The following is a 17,137-nucleotide window of genomic DNA, read 5'->3' as shown; positions in this document are numbered from 1 at the left end:
ACAGAAAAGCCTATATTGTTATACTTGAGCACTTCCTGGTCCGAAGAAAATGGGCAGCCAATCAGAGGGTGACCTGAGATCACATGAGTAGGATGTGCTCAGCAATAAAATGGCAAGCAGCCAATCACAGAGCAGTATGAAAAGAGGTGGGGCCTGCCCTCGTGCTAGCAGGAGGCTGCCATTGCTGTAGCAGGAGGTACCAACCTACTGTGGGGTACAAAGGGAAGGATTAGGTCCTTCTGCTGTCGCCTCTTTATGAAGAGGCCCGTTCGCTCTTTGTTCAGAGCTCTAACAACCTTTTGATGGCGAAGAATTTCATAGCCTCGTTACACAGACATTCAAAACCACCTTCTCGGTAAGTTAAAGAACCAGCATGCCTCAAATGGTGTTAAGATGGCGCTTTGCTCTTGTGTTACAACAGGAGAAGAACAGGCTTCATTATAAGTTTCTCCAGGGTATCCTTACATTGTTTCTTGTTATGCTTCAATTCTAGATAAGCAGTGCCAGCCTCTTCAGTTCTTCTACACCTTTGTAACAGTGTACACTCACCCTTTCTCATCCACTCCATACAAGGGAGGAGTGAACTTTTTTCCTGAGTGTTTCCTTTTTCCACAGGAAAGAAAAAAACCCCCCTCAAGTTTTAGGTTGTGTTACCATGACAGTATTTTTGAAGAACAGCCAGAGAAGCAAACCAGGAATGTTTCTCATTTTAATTGCATAAAACCAACATGAATAAGTTTTATCAAGCCTGTAAGTATACAGAGGTGTATTTTTTTTATATACTTTTTGTATATTTTTATTTACAAAAGGAAAGATGAGCCTAGAGTTTTAAGCCAAATAAAAAGGACAAGGCTAAAAGTGGAAGAAGAGACAGAAGAATGTGTAGGCTTTTACTTTTAAAAAAGCAGCTGGAAGACAAACAGAGGACACACAAGGAAAGCTAACAGGCAGAGTGGCTGCTGATGCCCTTGAAATTGGAGCAGCCTCTGAAAAACCAACTCTTTTATCCCTCACTCAGTGTGTGGTGAAAGAGTCCAAAATAGAGCGGTCCTTCAAACCTCAGATGTACTCTGGGGCACTTGAAGCTTAGTAGCCATATTTTTCATTAAGATGGGTCTTGCCATCACCGCTTTGACCTAAGAGATGAAGAGAAATAGTTGTGTTATTTTTTCCCCCCTCATTCAAGATAAATTTGTATCCAAGTATGAAATAGTCTCTAGGCAGCAGCAGGCAAGGAAGCAAAGAGGGTAAGTCTGACTGGATATTACAATTCAAATAGTCTTTTGATTTATACTTATCATTCTTCTTAACCTTACTAATAGTGTCAAGATTATATCATATATCCCTGTTTTTTTTTTTTGTTGTTGTTGGTTTTTTCCTTCTCTGGTGTCCTTATTATACCAGCTTAGACAGAAGAAAAGTCTGATTATTAGCAGGCAGAGACAGAGAAAGGAGCTCCCTCTTCAGGACACACCTCGCTTGGCTATCCCAGGTCAGGCCTCTGAGTTACTGAATCAGGCATTTTGTTCCAGTGGATTCATATGCCACAGAAGTGCAGTCTTTCCATTAAAGGATGATCCACCAGATTATAGTTTTCTTCAGTGGAATTTATTCTCATTTTTCTTACTCCCTTTTGAGCCTATCTATATCATAAGCCTGCAACAGCCTCATAAAAATTATAGTAATGAGTATACCAAATGAAAGTTAAGCTTTGAACTTACTATGAAAACATCAATGCATGAAAATCAATTTTCCATTTTAGAGAAACTGAAAATTCATTACAGTGTTCCTGAATAACCTCACAACTAAAACCACTCTAACTAAAGTAAAAAAAAATCTGTTCAACTTTAACATATATTGGATCTGTGCGTCAGTTATTCAGTGCCTTCACCAAAGTGATACCAAGACTTGTCGCCAAAAGACATGACCTAAAGTTTGTATTGCAATGTAGATTTTTGCAAAAATCTGCAAGGAAGTTTTTCAGATTTCAGACTTCTATGAAAACTGAGAATACTAAGATTGCTGGAGCACTCATCCCTAGGGAAGTTTTGAGCTTGTCTTTCAACTAGATCTTATCACCGTGTGTGAATGGAATTAGCACTCTCAGATGTTACAAAACCAAAAAAACCACTTCAGGTGTATCTGTCCATTGAGATGAAGCTAATGCAGATATGGTCTGTATTTCACTGCAAGACTTGCATGGCAGCACAACAAATATGAGGCATAACATGCCAGAAAACATCAGGTTCTGGGCAAAGTGTTCCTGAATTACTTTTTTTTTTTCCCCCCAAGAAGTTACAAGGACACTCTGACAACTTATTAGGTAGATTCTTGAGTTATAAGACTAAACATGGTAAGGAAATGGTTGATACCTGCAGGAGGAATCCATATGCAGTAGTCTGGGTCATCATCTGGGTACTGTGAGGAAAAAAAAGGTTGTTGGACCTGCAAAAGGAGAAGAGATTTTTAAGGTGCTGCACTCCTCCAGCAATGTCTCACAGCCACTAAATCTCGTACTAATTCAGAGACAAATACTGAAAGGTGAGGGTTATTTCTACAAGAGTCAGGAATGAAAACAATAATAGAGAGGAAAGAATAAATATCAAACCCTCAAATAGATCCAGTTTATTCCCAGTAGGGTCATGGAATAACAGAAATGCTGGTTAGATGGGACCTCTGGAGGTCATCCAGTCCAATCTCTCCATCAAAACAGGGCCATTGCCAATTGTCCACTTCTGGAGAGTTTAATCTTGTCATCCTAATGTTTGATAGTGTCATTTGACACAGAATTTCTTTACGCAGGGAAAAACTTTAGGACTTTCAAGAAGTGTTTTATGGATTTCAAAACACAATCCCACTGAAAACTTTGGGCTTAAGGTGACTTTCAAACTGGAGTATATAAAAGTTCAGCTGTTATATAAGGGTAGCTTAGTTTTTCAAAATAAAAGAAAGCACGATTTTTTCATGTCTCACTGGCATCACTGAAATATTTAAAGCACACCAAAACAGGTCACTTAAAATTCAAATGTTGACAGAGCAATGTCTTTTTGTTCTTAGATTTTTAAGTTTTGCCACATCAGCATAATTTTCTCAGCAACTGCAGGTAGCTATCAAAAAAATTCATACAACTGTAGAGTGCAAGACTTGAGAGCTCAGAATGTAGCCAAGTTACTCAGCACTGATTTACATTATTCTGTAGTATCGTGACACGGTCTTCAAGTTATGCAGCTGAAGCAATTTTTCATTCCCTCAAAAAAACTTTCCTTCCCCAAATTAACCTCTAAACCAGATCTTTTGGAAGACTAAGGTTTTCCAAAACATTACACTGCAGAGTAGAACAGTTTTTAAATATGGCTCGTGAACAGCCACTTCAAAATTGTTTTTTTCTGGTTTTACATGATTCAAAGTTATTCCTGCAATACTAAAAGAGGAAAAAAACCCAAAGCTGACTTCTGGTTGATATTTTCCATGTGAGATCTGAGCCCAAAGGCAGAGACAGCATGTGGAAAAAGTGATTTGTGATAGGAGAGAGAATACAGCTAAGCCATCTGGTATTTGGAGAATGCTCAGTGTTAGAGTGAGCTCTGTGCTGATGAGAGGTGCTACTTGACTGCCTCAGCCTGAGAAGCTGCCTTGTTTTCCTGTATTCATATGGTAAGTGGTGTAACTTGGGCTTTAACAGAATAAATTTACTCTTTGCTTTCTTTATCAACAAGCTTTATAGGCCAGCAACAAAGGACTGTTCTAAAGGCTGTGCCAACCCCATCTTTGGGTCCTTTGCCAGGACTAACAAGGTGGCAGTTAGCACACACAGGCTACAAGGAGTTAAGTTTCTTTAAGTAAGTGGTGCAGGGCTAAAAGTAGATGGCCACCACAAAGAAATTATCATAACAGTCATAACTCATGGCCCACCAAGCACAGCAATCTCCTCTGATGGCAGTCAGCAGAAGTGTGGGATGCACTTTAAGGGGAAGAACCTCACAATAATCCTTAGGCTAAGAGCACAGTGTCACAGAAGTTCCTTCCCAGCTCCAGGAAGGCGACAATTGCCTGTGTCCCAAAATGTGCAAGGCTCATACACTTCACATTTTAATCCAGATCGTATGCACAGAAGGAACATTGTCTGGTACATCTACTGAAATTTAGTAAAAATTGGGTTGCAAAAGACAATAATCTCTAAGACTTCTCTCTTTTCACATCTACAGGGAAGGATGAGGTTTGGTAATAGCAACACAGACTAGCTACAATTTTAGTCCAGCATGTTCTGTGTCAGCCAATACATGCCTCCCAAGCCACCCATCAAAGAAAGTTTTGCAATGCCATTCCTAAAGCCCAGAGAGCACCTATGGTCTACAAGACTTGTGATGCAGGACAAGAAGCAATTAGCAGAGGCTAATTGCCAAGTGAAAAGGTAAAAAAACAAGTTTGTGATTGAATTGAGAGCCTCTATCATGATTGAAATGGTCTGCTTTACTTTCTCATTGGAGGCTTCAAAAAAAACTATCTGTGTCCAATGGCAATGTGTGATTCTATGTTTGGGTCTTAGAAACACAATTAGAAACACCCCATAGTAGAAAAGCACTATTATCACCGATTCATACTCAGAATCACAGAATCATTAAGGTTGGACAAGACCTTTAAGATCATCAGTCCATCAACCAACCCAACACCACCACTCAATCAAATTGGTACTGTTTCAGTAATAAAGAGCCTCCTAAATGATTCCTTGAAACTCTTAAGCTACAGCAGTCATAGTATCATAACTGACCTTGCTTGAGCTATTGATCTTCTTAACTTTCTCAGATGTCTCTTCAGGTTCCTTACATACTGCCTCAGATGCTGACAAGAAAGAAGATTTGTTTTATGACACATCATGAATGACCAATTCTATCAGAAATAAGCTTATATAAAGTTCCCATAAAAATGGATACATCTAAAAGGAAATCCAAGACAGCTCACTGCAACAGAATTCATACACTGCAGTGACTGATTTGGAAGGAAACAGTAGGAAATGTGCAGGACCAACATACTTTTTATTTAAAAAAAAGTAATTTCACAGTAACATAGGCAAGAGGAAGACAGGAAGATAGAAGTATGCCTGTTTTTTCTGCCACTTCATCTGCGAGATACTGAGACTCTTGTGGATTAAGTCTACGGATGAGATGATGAGGACAGGACAACATATTCTTAAAAGTCTGAGTTATGGAAAAAATAGAAAATTTATACAGATCTCCAAATATTCAGTACACCAAGCACAATTTTTTTTTTAAGGATCTGGGTTTTTTTGTGTGTACATGTAGAGGGGTCATCTGGGTCATTAACAGACTATTAGCTAACGTTATGTAGCATTTGTCACTTTATGAAAGGAAAGTGCTGTCCTTCTGTAGTAGCTTAAGAGCTACTGCGAGAAAATAAAGGGGGGAAAAAGCATTATGTTTATGCTCATAAATTAAAATAATTTTTCTTCTCATGCTCATTTTTTAAAAAAAGACAAAGGATCTCAAAGCAGTTAATGACTATGAAAAGCAAGGAGAACTGAAACATAATTGAAGTGACCTGTCTTCACCATACACTTACCACTTCCCAAGCAAAACAGAATCCTTTGTTTGAATTCTAGATTCTTACTTTAGGCTCTAGATTAGGCTTAGTTTCTTTCAACTGACAGAAGACAACAATAACTCCTTCAGGCAGTTTCTAAATCCACCGGCTACTGTACGACAGAGTCTAAATTGTACTGCTCACCTTGAGATTTCTCTTGTGAGGGTCCCATCTGAGATTTATTCCTTAGTACCTTTGGCTCAGGCAGAAAGTGAACCCCTAGGGGAGAAAAAAGGAGAAAAAAAGAAAAGAGCTAGGTGAGCACTCTGCAGCAACTCTGATGAGTAGAGCACTAGCATCCCTGAGATAAACTATAAAAGGGAACTCTTAGCTACATTTGTCTCAGAAGAGCTCTTCTCTTAAAAGTCCTCCCAACTATTTCATCCACTAAGTCCATCACAATACAATATGAAAGAAAAACTTGTGACCAGTTAAAACATACTTTTCAAGAGCAATCTGTCCAGCATTAAGACAAGAAATTAGAATTAGGTTTCTGTCAAATACATTATTTACTGAGAAACATCATTACTGATTTTTCAAATGCATCAAGGTGACATAGAAAAGGATGGATTGGAGATAAACCACACAGATACAAGGAAGATACCCCTCCATTACTATTTTTTAAATTATTTTTCATCCGTACAAACTGATCTGAAGCTTTACACAGACATTTCTTTTCTTACTAAGTCACTCTCCCTGACAACAATATATTGTATTTGTTATCATATGGACACTCAATTGAATGAAAGCAGGGCTTATCAAAATAGGACCTTTCCTGAGTCCAGGACATTTTCACCAAAAGCAGGAAAAACTGACTGCCAAGCAGAGTTTCAAGCAGAACAAAGTGAAACTCATCTGTTGGCACAGAGACTCTGGCAAAAATCTATGGAAAAGAAATCTGCTAGAGAACCTATGACTCAAACCTTAGGAGATTCACATAGCTCTGAAAAATTCAGCAGTAACAGACGCTGCTTCATTACTGGAAAAATCAAAACCAATGGTTTACCATCCTGAAGGGATTCTAGATCCTTGTTATTGCAAGGAGAACCATCGGTAGCATTAGTTTCTTTTCCTACTTCTTCCTCTGTTATCATTTTCATTTCCAGGTTTGATGTTCTGCTGTTTATTGCATCTACTTGTTGCTCCTCCTCCATTTCTTCCTCTTCTTCCTCTTCCTCCTCTGGTCCATCATCTTTCATTTTTAACAAGCTTTCAGGGATGTCTGGACGCTTAACAGGCAACTTCTGTGGAAGAAAAACTTGTGCATCAGTGCTAAGATAATCTGGAGGTAGATGTCACAGATGTTCATCACAGGAGAAAGCACACACATTACTGTCATAGAGACAGCTTGTAAGGAAACACTCTCTGGATAAAGAATAGTTAGGTTTTAAGGAAAACTTATCAGTAGAGATGGAAGATTTCTAAAAAAATATGTCCAGTCCATAGACAAGGGGTACAGTCTTTTCATAAGAGGGACACTGGAAACTGAATCAATCTTGGCTATCATCTTAGCTAAAAGGTCAAGAAAAACAAGAGAAAGTAAAGGACCAGCTGCTGAGGTATAGCAGTGGTTCAACTGGATGTCCCCAGACTGCCTCCACTTGATCCACTACCTTTGGACCACAGCTGTGCCCCAGGAGACTGACTGTACAAGGGCACAGAATGGCAACTCCTGGCAGCAGTGTCCAACAGCCACTGCTTGGTGCCCTGTGCACCTTCCACTGCCACAGGCTGCCCCCCCCAGCCCCTGCTTGGTCCCCGGTCCCCCTTCCACTGCCACAGGCTTGCGCCTCCGTGCTGTTTCCATACACGTGAGACGACATGGCTGCCACCTACAGTCTCCATAGACTGAGGTGTCTGAGAAATAGCCTCTGACTTGCAGCACTTATGAGTCCAACTTACCCCTAGGCTTCCAGTTTTCAGCTTGAATTTGCTGCCCCCTTTCATTGCACCAAAGAGAGGCAGGGTAATCTTTTTAGGCTTGCTCTCTGCTTCCAGACTGTAACTCCCACTCCTAATAAAAATTAGATACAAAGGAAAACAGTCTACAAAGTATCAAGCAAGTCATATATTTACAAATGCAAAAAATCTGCAAATTATAAGTAGATATATAAAAATCCTTTTATTTCTCTCTCACTTGGAGCACCCACTGAGGAAGCTGCAGGAGATGATGACTCTGTCCTACATACATACTGTAGGATTCAGACACTTACCATAGAGGAAGAAAAAAAATCTCTTATCAGACTCCCTCAAATTCAATTGCACACATATAGTTACACATGTATATAATATATATGTACATATAAAAACTCACTTGGAAGCCAAACCTCAATTTAAGTAAATTAATAAGTAATTAAACCTCTAATCAAGCTGCCACTAGCAAATAATGAACCCAGCACATGCCCACTTGAACTGCAGCAGCATTGCTAGGCAGTAGTTGAGCAGCCACTACACTTGACTCCCAGGTACATTTCACAGAATGAAAGTGGTTTTCATGTTGTATATAATAACTGTAAAGTTTTTCAGTTCCTTTTGGATGCATGTTGGTAAAAAAATTACAAAGCTGACACCATGCTTCCAATCCCTTCCCTCTTCCCCGCTCTCTGTGGTCTTATCTTAGTCCACTGCTGTGGTGCATCTGCCTCAACCATAGATGCAGAGATGGCCAAAAGACACAGTGGCTCTTTAAAAGAGATGAGCCAGGTAGTTTGGAAGGTTGTCCTGCGCTTGTGTTTGGAAAGCTGTCTGCTCACTGGGCTTGCCCAGCTGCTCACAGACACTAATAATGGTGAAAGTAATCATTTTACACTTTAGCCAAGACTTACTGTGGCTTCAGCTCAGGCAGCTCTGCAGGCGTGACAAGCTTTATTAACCCTTTCAGTCTCTGTTGCTCTTTCTTCAATTCAAACGACCGCAAGTGAAGCTTCTTTCGTGCCACGCTGTCTAAGGTGCATCCTGATTTTATTTCGGTCATGAATTCATCCAAGGAATCTTGAGCTGCTGGCTGGGACTGGACTAGGCAAGATAAACAGAAGATGCATATTGTTATAGGTGGGGAGACAAAAGTTGTACTCATCAAGTCCTACCTTTAGAGAATAAGTTATGTATGAACAACTACCTCTCTGGAAGTTTCTGTTGAATGGTGAAATAATGAAGGTTGTTAGCCATGGAAAGATTAAAGCATTTCACCTAACAAAATCCATACAGTAAACCTTAATCCACTTACATAACAAAAACTCTCTTAAAATTGAATATTTATGAGTAAATGTCTCTATTCTAGGTTGTTCATCTCGCTTCAGTATCTGCTGTGACTTAGATGTTCTTTTTGTAGTCACAGACTAAAATAAACACAGCTACAAAGAATCCCACACCACTGCATGGGGAATCCCGTTTTGGCTTTCCTGGAATGTTGATGTCACATTTGCAAAGCTCAAAATGAATCAACACATGATGCTGCCTCCCACCCCTGGATAACCGAGTACATACAAGAATAGTTTCATATATATTAGGGCAATCACACAAAGTTTACCTTTGTTTTGACTGGATCTTCTAACAAGAAAACACTGCTCTGTACTTGAAAAAGAGTAGCAGCAGTCTTTCTGCTCCACCTGATTTCAAATATTAATAATTCTATGCATATTTGACCAATTAAAACAAAGCTCAGAAAGAAAAACTAAAGCTCTAATGACTACAAAAAAATAAATACAGCATTCTAACAGATGGATTTCAAAAACACCAACAAAAAACCCCAGAAAAACTCTCTTCTTGGGCTTGAACAATGCTGCAGAAGTTTTTATATTGTGTTCAAAAATAACTTGGAAGCAAAGAAAGAAAAATGTGGTTGCGAGAATTTTAACAAGCCTTTGACAGGCAGTCTTCTGCCTGTTAATACTATATGAAAAGGGGCAAATCTGATACTTGTTTGCTGCATTATAAGCATTTATATATATATATGCACAAGAATAATTATGTGACCAATGAGTTATTTTCAGTTCAGCTTGAGCTACTTAAGTAGCACTTTAAATTTTCAATGTGTACAAGTAAAATAGTAATAAGAGTACATATTCAAGCAGTTTTACAGGACTTAAATAATTAGAGAAAAGTCTAATAAGACTCATGTTTACAAATGGACCCAACTCAAAAGGATATTTCTTATCTAGAACAAGACAGTTTACAAGCTGCAAATATACGAAAACCACAACAGTAACTGTTCAAAGATATACAGAATTAAAAGGGTCCAAAAGATAAGAAACAGTTGTAGCATCCACCTCCATGCAAATATAAATGATGCCAGAACATGTCATAAAAGAAATTCAGATAGAAATACTCTTAATTTTCCTCTTAACTATTTGTACGAGCAGAGACAAAAATCATCAATGAAAGGTATTGATAACAGTCTGAAACTCCTAGCAGGCAGGAGCTGAGCAGAATGATCATTTGATTTAAGCACTAAATTTCAAAGATAAGGTAGAATGTCACAACAGATAATTTAGAACAATTAAAGGTACAGTTCCATAGCTCATTTCTTTAGCAGCAGAACAGTCTAAGAGTGCTACAGTCAGTGAGTGATCTTCAGCAAGTCAGACTACCCTTCTTGCAAATAGGATTCTCTTCTTGATTCCACCAACAGTGCCTAAGATCAGGTAGTTCAGCTTTTACAGGGCTACTGTTAGCGTTCAGTATTTGTTGCAGCAGTTTCTACACTATTGAAGTAAGATTTGACATTCCTAGGAGGTGAACCAATCACGGCTATTACACTTAATATTCCAGGGAAAAAAACTATAGGGCTATTTACTGCATCATCAACTTATTGATAGGTTTCTTCTGAACAGACAACCAAAGATGAGACTGAAGAGCTTTATGCACTTGATTTTCATCTCAGTGGATGAGAGATACCAAGTCAGTCCATCAGTAGTTAGCTCTGAAGAACTTGATAACAGTTTCTGGACTTCGACTGCGATTTTAGACAACCATGTAATTCCTCCAAGCGCTTGGTAAGAGGTGTTGCAATTTAGCCTGTCATTCACTCATTGGTCTCTCTATACTCTTGCCCTTAGGTTACAAATCATTTAGAACAAACAACTGTGTTAAGGTTTTGGAACCGTATGTAATGCAGCAGCTTTGCCAGACAGCTCATGACAGCGGTAGCAATCACCCATGATGAATACGCAAGCTCCTGACTTACACTTGTACTCAACTTCTGTGATTAACCTGAGGCATCCAAAGAAATCGGAGAAAACACAAGTATGTAGAACACACACACAAAGTGCCTGATGATGCAGTATTCGCTATGTTTTAGCCTGTCCTAGTTCTAGGAGATTCCCATCCAATACTGAATTACACTGTCTTGCAATAAGTGCTGAGACTGCAGTTTTTCCAAGGCTCTAAACTAGCTGTTTAACCAGTTACAATTTATTAATCCATGATAACATATATCAGAATTATATGCTGTTAGTAGAAGTCTATAAATGCACTGATCCTTCCTTCTCCCAGCCTCTACTACAATATGATTTAACAGTCTTGTTGAGAAACAGTATCATCAGAAACAAAAGCATCATAATATATGAAAACTTGGAATTACAGGTCTCAGACAATATAAAGCATTAGCTTCTCCTGCTAGTCCATCGTTAACTACTTATCAGTACAGTCATGCTGAAAACGATTCCTGCAAACACACTGAACCAACCGATCAGTTAGAACGCTCAGCGGAACAGTAAGGTTTTCTAAACAGTGATCTGGTATAATCCATCACCAACGGAACTGTTGATACAAATGAGTTTCAGTGTGGAGCTGAGAAAAACACACCCGTATAATGCCCGAAAGACAGCCCAGCTGTCAGATTGCTGCTACGCTTCCTGGAGAGAAATTCTTCTGACAAACTGACATTGCAACCTTTATTAATGCCAACTTTTTTAAAAAGCTTTCTGTATGAAGAACCAGCCTAAACACATTTCTTTCATGCCTTCCTTTCATTCCACAAGACATCAACAGTAACAGAAAGCAAAATGCAGCTATTTGTATAGTAAGCTTTTAAATCTAACTGCCAGACAGAGTCCCCACTTTGGAAAGGCTCTGCCTTCATAAACAAAGGCATAATCCTAGAACCTGAATAGCACCCTCACAAGGTAGTGAGTTCACTGAACATACAGGCTAAGCGTCAACTGCTTTGACTCCACATTTCTCTTTTCCCACCTCCCACCTTTCCTTTTTAAGGTGCATTTGCAATGAGAGAAGTGAAAGAAAAGATTCTGTCTTTTCTTTCTCTGTCAGTTGTTTGCTCTTACCTTATAGATATTCTTGGAAAGAGTAGGAAAAAAGTGTTCCTCAAACTGGGTCTGTTTCACCAACATAGGCAGACAAACAGTAATAATGCTCCTAAATTCCAGGAACTTGTACACTCACCTTAACTTAGATGTTACAGATATCCATAAGATACATTTTAATCTCTTTACTGTTCTTTACAGAAAGCACTATAATCAAATGAACTTCATGCCTTACCTTTCCCTGAAGCCTTCAGTTTTTCTGTTATCTCAGAAAGCTCATTTTCAGCTTCATTTAGCTTTGTGACCTACAAAAGAACAACATGCTTAGAAGATAAAAATTATCTTCTTAAAATCCCCTTTTAAGAGTTATTCAACTATCATACCAAATTACCTCAATTTTTCTACTTCTGATCTTTGACCAGGAGTTTCTGGGCTGAAAAAATATAGTCTAGATTGTTCCTAAACAACTTATCAGTCCTTTCACATACTGTTCAAATAATTTTCTTTCTGAAGAACAAAAATATGTGTAATGCTTCTGCAGCAGTGTTATACCACCACTGTGATCCCCCAACCCCTCCTATCCCTCCTCCCCCACACTCTATTGTGTGTGTAGTACTTTTCGTTGTCATACCTCTGCCAGTCCAGGCTGCTTATTCTTTGAAGCAGAATGAAATCTTTCCTTGGTATGTGCCCTATGCACTTGAAAGCTTGTAATTATTTTCTGATGGCTTAAAACTATTTTAAAAGTATCATGTTCTGGTGTTTCATTCATCCACTGTTGTGATCCATTAAGTACAACGCAATACTACACAGGCAAAAGCAAAGTAGTATGCTTCCACTTTAATAAAGTAAGCGATTTTTTCAGGTATTTATAGATGTTGTCCACAAAGCAAAAAAACAGTATTCAGAGTTGCAAAGTTCTCTTGCCTCCCCTAGTTTATGACAAAAGCCTTGTACACAGTAACAGAACTCACAGACTGAACCCTGTTCTCCAGAGAAGGGACAACACAAGCAGCTGCAGACTCCTTTTTTTGCAGACTGACTTGGTCTTAAGCCATGAGACTTCCTGGTAACAGGTGGTTCATTCTCTTTGGCCAGTCATCCCCTTTGCTTAAGGTAGTAGATGTGTGTCAGTTAGTAGCAGTCACAATGACAGTTTCTGTAATGTGGATACTGTGTACTAAATTGGAATAACAAATCGCTTTTGTTGTTGTTGTTGTTAAAGTCTAAGGTTTCTTCTATATCCCATTTTTTCCCCTCTCAAAAGCTTAGAAAGCCTCTTATTCTACAATCAAAGCTAGTCTGACTTTATTCTAACTTCATCAATTAATATCTAAAGGTCTGAAATGATACTAAGAGTTCAGGTTAACAAAAAGATCAGGAAATATTTTTTATTTTCCTTCTCAGTAATAGCACATGCCTGAGAGAATAAGCCTGGCATGTCATAATAATTCTTCTTACCAGGGAGTCATAAGTCTCTGGTTTTTCTTCTATTTTACCAGCTTTTTTCATTCTGTTCAGTCGCTTCTTTTCTACAGCACCAGTTCGATCAAGGAAGGTGTCATCATCACTGTCATAAAAATCCTCATCTTCCCAGTTCTTTGATTTCCTTTTTCGGGATACTGGGAAAGGTAAGGGAGAGAGCAAGAAACAAAATGATTTGCATGCCACTGAGCAATAAAACAAATTCAAGATAGCAATCTCAAATCCCTAGTTTAGGGCTTTCAGAATGATCACAGCATTTCACTGGTTATTCACCTGCTTCTTGCCTCAGTACTCCCCGAGCATCAAGTAGCCTGCAAGCTTCCAGTGCACACTGTACCATTGCTTCCTTTTTCTTTCCTGAATGGAGTACCTCTGCCACCAGCTGTTTCCCTGATGCGTCATCCACAGGCAACCTGTTCAGTTTGAAGGATCAGAGGACAGCTCCAATACAAACAGCTTTTCACGGATGCTACTCAGATACTGTATTTATCACGTTGATATTGCTCTTTCCACTTTAGTCTTTTTTTTGTGGGTTAAGTATTTTCACTTTTCATTTCATACAGTACTAATCAAAACACAAGCATGGGTTTCCTAAAGCACGCAAGTAATTTTTTATTTTACTAGTCCAAACAATAACTCTTCCTATATTCATTCCATTGGCAATACAAGAAGTTAAAAGGTTAAACGTTGATACCCGAATCATTTTAAGCACCAGTATCTTGCATTCATGTAACACCAGTGACAAATATTTTACACCGAATTGAAACAAAGGTTTCTGAAGCAGTACCTATCCATCTGAGATCTATACTGTTGACTTAAATTCCACCTCACCTCCTCCTGTCAAATAAAAGAACAATGTTACTGGCCTCTTGCAGGAACCCATCTGCCTTATACCATAAAAGAACTGAAACTGGGTAAACAGTAAAATGATTTTTTCCCCTCTCTCATTAGGAATTAAAAGATACCATCTTACAGTTTCTTCTCTTGTATTTCAATTTCACGTATTTCTCAAAATAAGGGGAACTGAAAGAATCTAGACTCTTGCTTTTCTGATTTTCATCTCTAAGGAACGTCAAATTCTGTCAGACCAGAAAGGAGTGGGAACACTGAATAGGCACTGATCCTTGAACTTCTGTCTCAGTATCAGAGCTTAGGTCTAATTCCAGCTGGCCTCTTTGCCAAGTGTGACAATTCCTTCAGTTTTTGTTTGTGAACTCAATGAAGCCAACTTCTATGTACAAAAGTGAATAGGGATATACATACTTGATCCTGCATAGCCAGCTATTGTGCCCACGATCATCATATTCATATACTAACTCTTCTCCTAGAGAGGAAAAGAAAGTTGATATAGTTACCAAAATTGAAATAAGCAAAAATAATCTTTACACCAGAGAGGAAAGTCATGGTTAACCAAGAGATAAAATGCCCTTGTTACATTATCAAAGGACTGAATTTGCCTTTTTTTTTTTTTTAAACCGTGGGATCTTCAGATGATATTATGCTTATTTGGTTTTTTATCACAATCAAGGCTTCTTCAGATCAAAAGTGCAGAAGTGGCCAGTTCAGGAATGTGTAGTTCAAAGAAAAAACAATCTTGCATCTGTATGTATTAAAGTAAATGAGATTGAAGTAATGACAGTTTGCAATCTGGATTCACAGATACTGTTTATCTTGAGGATTGATTTTTCATTTTAGCAAATGGAAGTGAGTCAATTCTAAGTTTCACTAGCAGCCATCAAAAGTTTAAATTAATTTATTGCCTTTTGTCTCTTTATACTTTCCGATTCTATCTCACAATCATAGCAATCTCCAAGTAGAACAATCCAGAATTTGATGGTTTTGGATTTTTCATCATAGCTTTAAAACATGGGTGTGGTTTGAGTGTCACTCCAGAGGAATACAAGGTGCTCTTTGCAACTCCCAGTTTAGAAATTAGTTACTAAGTCTCATATCTACAACAGTGAGCTAAGTTTTAATAAAACAGAAACCAAACACCTCTCCCAAACTGGACCAAACAAAAAACCTTACCCAGAAAGTAACAGAAAAGTTTAGCTCTCACACCTTAGTTCCCAAAGGAAAACATGAGCAGAAATTTCACACTTCACTAAATAGAAAAAAATTAAGTTTAATTAAAAAAAGAAAAGAAAAAGAAGTACCTTCTCTGTCAAAAAAGCCCTGTAAGGCCTTCCTAGGATCTTTCATATAGAAGGCATCTTGTACATCCTGAAAATCAATAGCAATAGGGTTTTCTTCAACCTCATCCTCTTCAGCATCTTCCCCTAAAGACATATGAAGTGCAAAAAAAATACAACAAAACGTTAGAAAGAGAAGACCAGTATATTTCAACTTTCATTAGTCTGAAAGAAGTATCAGCTATATCATCCTAAAATTATTTCCCTTAACTTGAGTATTATTTCTGCATCCAATCAAGAAAACCACTGTTTTTTGCTATTAGTTATTCCATTATAAGGTAGTTTTGTACATGAACATCACTGCATTACAGAAGCAAAACTCCCAGTTTCATGGCCTTTTATAGGCATAGGCAAATCACCTTCTCCCTGATTTTAAAAGGGGTTCTAGCATACTTCTCACGAGATGTAAGCTTGCCTTGTCACAGCACTCTTCCTTCTAAAAGGAAAAGGATTAATTTGTACTCAACAGCTTCCACTGGATTGGGACACTTGGCATCCAGCTGGAATTTCAACCCTAGTAATCACTGAAAACTGGCTGAAAGACCTTCCAAGTTGTATCAGCTGATTTATGCATCATCACTTACCCATTCCCCATGAGCAGCTCATATCACTGTTCTGACTCCTCTCATTGCTTCTCTCCTCTTTTTCATCTTCCTCATCAGAGTCCTCTCCCAACATTGTCTTTTCTAATTTTGCTTGCTGCTGCTTACGCAGTGCCTTCAGTTGTGTCACAGTTAGTTCCGACTCAGACTCCTGGTCCTCTTCGGGTCCCTACGTCACAAACAGTAACATTCCAGAAGTGTATTTAAAAAAAAAAAAACAAACACACATGCATATTATGTACGTTAACATAAACAAATCATTACAGGTCCAACAATTTTACTTTTTTAAAAGCACATTTGTTACTGTATACTAGTTTTAATATCCTTTCTAAAGAGGGGAAAAAAAGAAATAAGCATTACTGTTTACTTGTAGGGAGATCAATCTCAAGTATAACTATATTTGAAAAGCAGAATGCAAAGATTTTTTTTAGCAGTGCCACACCGGAGAATTTGAGGAGCGAGCAACCAAAACCTCTGAAGTGCATGTGGGACAATCCAAGCTTTCTAAGTTCCTACGAATAAAAGCTTCCCTTGATCACAAAGGAATATTAGTGCTTGAACTGTCCTGATGCATCAGAATGTCGGAGAGACTTTCCTGATGCATCAGACCATCAGAGGGAAATGCTTTTTGCGCTCATTGTGCATCTGCAGAAGCTGCCATGCCTGTTCTCAGGCTGAGCCCTCGGCAGAGCTGACCCCACAGCCCCACTCCTGTCCTTTGGCCACAAACCTCACTGCAGAGGCAGCAGCAGACACCTACAGCTGACTGCTTTCCCTCAGTAACACCATCACAGCAGCACTGGGCTGCTTTCCAAGCATCCAAACCACCTCACAAACCAGAAGCTGTCACCCCCCAAGACACCAGCGAGGGGCAGAGGGAGCCAGGTAAATTCCTGAGCTTGATCCGGGGAAGCCTTTACCACGCGAGTCACCCGACCCATGCTTCAGGGAGTGCGGCGGGGCCGCCCGGGCCCCGACCCACCTGCAGGAGGAAGAG

General features: G+C 38.9%; 1 protein-coding gene across 1 annotated transcript; it reads right to left on the bottom strand.

Moving 5' to 3' along the window:
- Positions 1 to 699: 699 nt before the first annotated feature.
- Positions 700 to 17,134, bottom strand: SLC4A1AP (solute carrier family 4 (anion exchanger), member 1, adaptor protein; the record flags this gene model as incomplete). The annotated part of the gene is made up of 14 exons (XM_010292224.1): positions 700 to 1,136; positions 2,373 to 2,445; positions 4,769 to 4,839; positions 5,743 to 5,817; positions 6,605 to 6,842; positions 7,501 to 7,609; positions 8,424 to 8,613; positions 12,097 to 12,166; positions 13,323 to 13,483; positions 13,620 to 13,759; positions 14,610 to 14,670; positions 15,503 to 15,625; positions 16,123 to 16,309; positions 17,123 to 17,134. Coding segments are annotated over 14 exons (1,560 nt in total), but the record flags the coding sequence as incomplete, so codon positions are not given.
- Between the last annotated feature and the right edge of the window lie 3 nt (positions 17,135 to 17,137).

Source organism: Phaethon lepturus, unplaced genomic scaffold, assembly GCF_000687285.1.
Source record: "Phaethon lepturus isolate BGI_N335 unplaced genomic scaffold, ASM68728v1 scaffold14358, whole genome shotgun sequence".
Classification (NCBI taxonomy): domain Eukaryota; kingdom Metazoa; phylum Chordata; class Aves; order Phaethontiformes; family Phaethontidae; genus Phaethon; species Phaethon lepturus.
The sequence above is the reverse complement of the archived record's forward strand: the minus strand, read 5'-3'. Positions and strand labels throughout refer to the sequence as shown.